The sequence below is a fragment of the Gossypium arboreum genome, chromosome 4 (assembly GCF_025698485.1).
Source record: "Gossypium arboreum isolate Shixiya-1 chromosome 4, ASM2569848v2, whole genome shotgun sequence".
In the NCBI taxonomy this organism is placed as follows: domain Eukaryota; kingdom Viridiplantae; phylum Streptophyta; class Magnoliopsida; order Malvales; family Malvaceae; genus Gossypium; species Gossypium arboreum.
The window spans coordinates 1,737,666-1,742,603 of record NC_069073.1 but is presented as its reverse complement, the minus strand read 5'-3'; the positions used below and the strand labels follow the sequence as shown (position 1 = coordinate 1,742,603).

The window sequence follows — 4,938 nt, the reverse complement described above, 5'->3', positions numbered from 1 at the left end:
ATACGTTTTTTTGGGTAAAATAAGATAAAATTTATAATCTAGGGATTAATTTGTTAATAAAGCCTATTTTTTCCTCTCCACTTCTATCACATCAACCAATTGCTATAGTAGAGAGAGAGAGGGGGAGGGGATTATAAAGTTTTACAATGTGAATAGGAGTAGTTTGTGAAGAATGAAAAAAAGGAAATGAAGGATTCAAAACATTGACTTGCATGAGCTGCTTTTTTCCGTAAAATCTTTATTTAGTCCTCACACTATGAGGGAAGGAAGGAAATAGCTAAGAAAATGGGGATATGAACTGATTTGGTCCATGTACTGTGCCCCGTCTTTCAATCCAACCCATGCTTACCACACTGTCCAAATCCCTCCCTTCAACCTTTTTACCGTCACTGTCTCTCTCTTTCTATTCTTAAGGCTATTTTTGGGAATGTTCATAGAAAATTCCTCTTTATATCAAACAAAACCACTCTTCAATCTTATTTTTAGTAAAATATGCATGCATTCATATTTTATCATCATTTCCTTTACCTCTAGTTAGACTTGGGCCGGGTCGGGTAAATACAAAATTTTAAGAAAAATAGACTTAAAATTTTGTTTAAGTTCGATCTAAATAAAAAATGTTAAACCCAAGTTCAGTTCAACCCACCTGTATTAATTTTTTTATATAAAAATAAATTTAAAAATTATAATACATCAAATACTCTAAAACCATTAAAATAAATGTTTCCCGTCAAAATAAAAATACATTAAAAAAAATCATTGTACTTAAATAACACTAAGATAGTTGCAACTTAGCAAGCAAATGTCTTTAAAATAGTAGCAAAATTAAGAGAAAGGATTGTACGAAATAGTGACTCCACGTCATCTGTATCCATTTCCAATAGTTTTATGCCACATCAGTATTCTTATCCTGAATTTTAGGATTTTAATTTAGATTTTATTTTTTTCAGGATAAAATCTTGAAATTCAGGATAAGAGTACTAATTTGGCATAAAACTATTGGAAAGGGATACAGATGACGTGGCGTCACTGTTTCATACAATCCTTTCCCCAAAATTAATAATAAAACAAGACTTATATAATATCTAAATAATAACAACAAAATTATAATAATATAATAATAAAACAACAGTAAATAACAAGGGAAAAAAATTAGGCCAATTTAGTTCGGACTCGAGCCAAAAAATCTTACCTGACACCAACCTGTTCAGAAAATGAAATTTATTTTTATCCAAATCTATTTTTCACACCTATATTTTTATTCAAATACTTCTACTTTTTCCATCTGAGCATAGTGTTCTTGACACCAATGAGCATTTATCATGAATCATTTGTGTTCTCCACGAAGCTGCGGGTGGCGGACCGAATGGGTCAAGACCCATGACGTAGGGGTAAAGGGTTCAACCCTTCGTAGACCATAAATTGTAAAAGTAAAGAATAAAAAAGAGGAAATTATTGAAGAAAAAAGTAGTTCCTTAAATCCAGAAGAAGAAAATTTCTGTAATTTCCAATTCAAACTCAGAATCCAATTAATGGTCAAAGGCGCAGAAAATTCTTCAATCTTGAGGGTCGCAAAGGTGGTTTCAATGAGGCAAAGGTCTAGATGAAGACTCTCCCAATGCCAATGGGCCGAGGATGGTTGAAAGGGCAAATCACAGCAGAGCTGGACTTGGTCATCTTTTCAAACTCTAATTTATTTTAGAAAAAATATACCGTGTAGAAAGGCATGTTAAATACTTTGAAAAATTAGCAGCAGCTTAGAAACACACCTAAAACCAGACAACATTTTAAATCCCATTTTACAAGTTTAAATTTCATTTTATATATGTTGAAATCCAATCCCAAAGCAACGCCAAAACACACCATGGACCAACAACAACAACAACACACCACCTTGTCTCTAATCCTTGATGGGTGTAAGTTAGCTAAAGAGCTTGAAGAAAGCATCGGGAATTTGGGTAACCAGCTACAGCCTGAAATCCTTTCCAAGTCTTGTGATGATATCATAAATATCTTTGTTACTGCAAAGCAAAGGTTAAACAATAATGCCCATCATCATCATCATCATCATCATCATCAAGACCCCTCTTTGTTTACCCATCACTTACTCCACCCACCTCAGGATTCATCTGCACACCACATGCAGACTGATCCCAGTTTGCAGGAATGGTTAAAGTATGGTGTTATTACACAAGCAGTGGACATGATTCAATCTTGTAGACCCAGCATTAGCATGGGGGGAGAAATCCAGGCTATGGATGTGTCAGATTCTGGTAAAGCTGCTTCTTCTTCCTCATCTCAACGTTCCCATAGAAGGTAATTAAATTAGAAAAAGAAAAAGAAGTTTCCACTGATTAAATTATGTATATACTGGAACCAGTTTTTCAATGTACTAGTACTGGATATTGATTATATATGTATATTTAAAGCAGTAGGAAGGATGATGAAGAGAAATGCAAAACGAGAGTAGCTGCTCCTCAGATGGGAAATACCGACCTTCCACCCGATGACAACTACACTTGGAGAAAGTATGGACAGAAAGAAATTCTAGGTTCAAAGTACCCCAGGTAATCAAATCTTTCTTTCCCATTCACAGTCATTAGATTTTTCTAAGTTCTTCGAAAATCAGATATTCACAACGTAAGTCTCAACTATATAATTCAAAAAGGAATCATTTATTATTGCAATATATAATATATGCATGCATGTTTACATTCATATTCAAAACTTTGATAAAGTATAAAAGGCCGGGTCGCTCAGAATTTGACTTGGTCTCGTTCTATACTCCATGGAATTAAGAAATGACTGCTTTCTTCCCTACAAATAAATAAAAAAAGTTGACTTCTTTAATATCGTTTTTCTTAAGGAGACTGCTTTAATATCGTTAAACACACACTCATGTATGAATGTTCATGTTCTACTAAAACAATCCCATCTTAGTATACAAGAGTTCAAAGTTATACAGTGATATATATTGCTGGGTTGATATCTGATATATTAACTAGGGTTCATAGTGATCACCTTTAAGTGAGTGATGAATTGATGATGATAGTCATTCGTCATGCACCCATATAGTTAGGTTTCAGTTATCTAATGATTGAAGCCATATTTAATTGATTTATAAACAAATTTTACCATTACATCAACAATAATTCTTATATGAATTTTAATCAACAATAATTCTTATATGAATTTTAAAAATTGTGTTAGTGTCATAAATTAACTCGATATTTAATTTTTAAAATTAGAATTTTAATATTAAATTTTCTTTTCACTGGCTTAATAACTTTTGACAACAATTAGAATGCATTTAATATTCTTATTATGATATATTTACCTATATTAATTTTCTTTTACTCAAAAGTTAAGCTATTTTTTATTTTGATATATTTCATACATATTGTATATGTATCACACTTATGTTCTAAATACGTAATTTTCACACACATGCATGTGTGATAGAATTTTTAATATATATAGAACATTCTCATTATGTGTTCTGATCATATCTACTCTTTTTGACGCAATGCTTAGAATTACCTATAACCCTTCCCCAACCCATAAATAGGATGATAATGCGCTTCAACGTACTCAAACCTATATCGTCTTACATTAACAACGATATTCATACCAATTTAACTAATACTCAATCCACACATCTCTAATATATATTCACTTCTTACCAAATATATTTAAGTGTGATAATATATATATATATAAGAGAAAAAAAAAAGTAAAAAAAGGGAGTAGAAAATTAAAAACATGTGGGGTTTATTTTCAGGGCATACTACAGGTGTACACACCAAAAAATGTACAACTGCCCTGCAAAGAAGCAAGTGCAACGTCTAGACAATGATTTTTACACATTTGAAGTAACCTACATTGGTCAGCACACGTGCACCATGTCCTCCACCGCGCCCTCAATTCCGCAGCCACCCCCGCTATTACATGATCAGATGGTTATGACTCAAGCTATGGTGTCTCAGCCTGCACTACCTCCCATTTCTTCTTCTACTACTTCATCATCAATAGCTCCTTTTGGAAGCTGGCTTTCAATGGAATTTAGCCTTGGTTCGGGTTCAGGTGGAAGAGGTAGCGGCGGTGCTGGTTCATCATCAGGAGGAGGCTCAGCTACAGGCAGTCGATATGGAAGGGATGTTGAGTATCCGGCAGTGGCGGATATGGCTGATGTAATGTTTAATTCAGGAAGCAGCAGCAGCAATAGCATGGATTTTATTTTTCCATGTGCAGAAGACAAATGGGAGGCCCCCGGCTCAGGGGACAAGAAACATTGTTGAAATATTTGCTAAAGCTTAGAAACGTTATTCATGATTAATGGAGACTAATTGGGGGTCGTCGGCTCTATCTCTTTCATGCACATAACACGATGATGCATGTACTAAATTTTGCTGTTTTCACAATATACCTCGCATAGGCTTAGATTACCCACTGATCTCAAGTTTATCAAATAACTTTCCTTTTGTTTCTTGTAACTTTATTATACTCTAATGGGTATGTATTATGGAAACAAAGCATTTACTTCACTACTTCCTTGATAATTTGTGCATGAAAAAGAAAAAAAATTATAAGAGAAAGGATTGTGGTATATCAATTTATTTGTATCCCTTTCTAATAATTTAATGCCATTTCAGTATTTTCGTTGTTGTTTTCACCTAGGATAAATCAATTGGACCTCTCATCATATTGGAGAAAAGACATTAGGCATATTAGCAGGCTTAATCTATCTTAGTGTCCGCCCACCCCAACGTTTATACAAAGGATTACGTATAAAAAATATTGAAACCGTCCTTTACAGTAGTATAGCTGTTGTCTTTTTTGCAACTTTTGTTGTTGATGTAACAATGCGGCATGGTTCAACAACTACCCCCATTGAACTATTTGGTTCTACTCATTATCAATGGGATGAATTATTCTTCG

At 33.6% G+C, this 4,938-nt stretch overlaps 1 protein-coding gene across 1 annotated transcript; it reads left to right on the top strand.

Annotated features, from left to right (window-relative positions):
• Positions 1–1,850: 1,850 nt before the first annotated feature.
• Positions 1,851–4,528, top strand: LOC108458983 (WRKY transcription factor 55). Its single transcript, XM_017758361.2, has 3 exons — positions 1,851–2,316; positions 2,433–2,567; positions 3,782–4,528. Exons 1-3 carry the CDS (start codon positions 1,865–1,867, stop codon positions 4,296–4,298), a joined length of 1,104 nt encoding a protein of 367 aa, XP_017613850.1. The 5' UTR covers positions 1,851–1,864; the 3' UTR covers positions 4,299–4,528.
• The last annotated feature ends 410 nt before the right edge of the window (positions 4,529–4,938 follow it).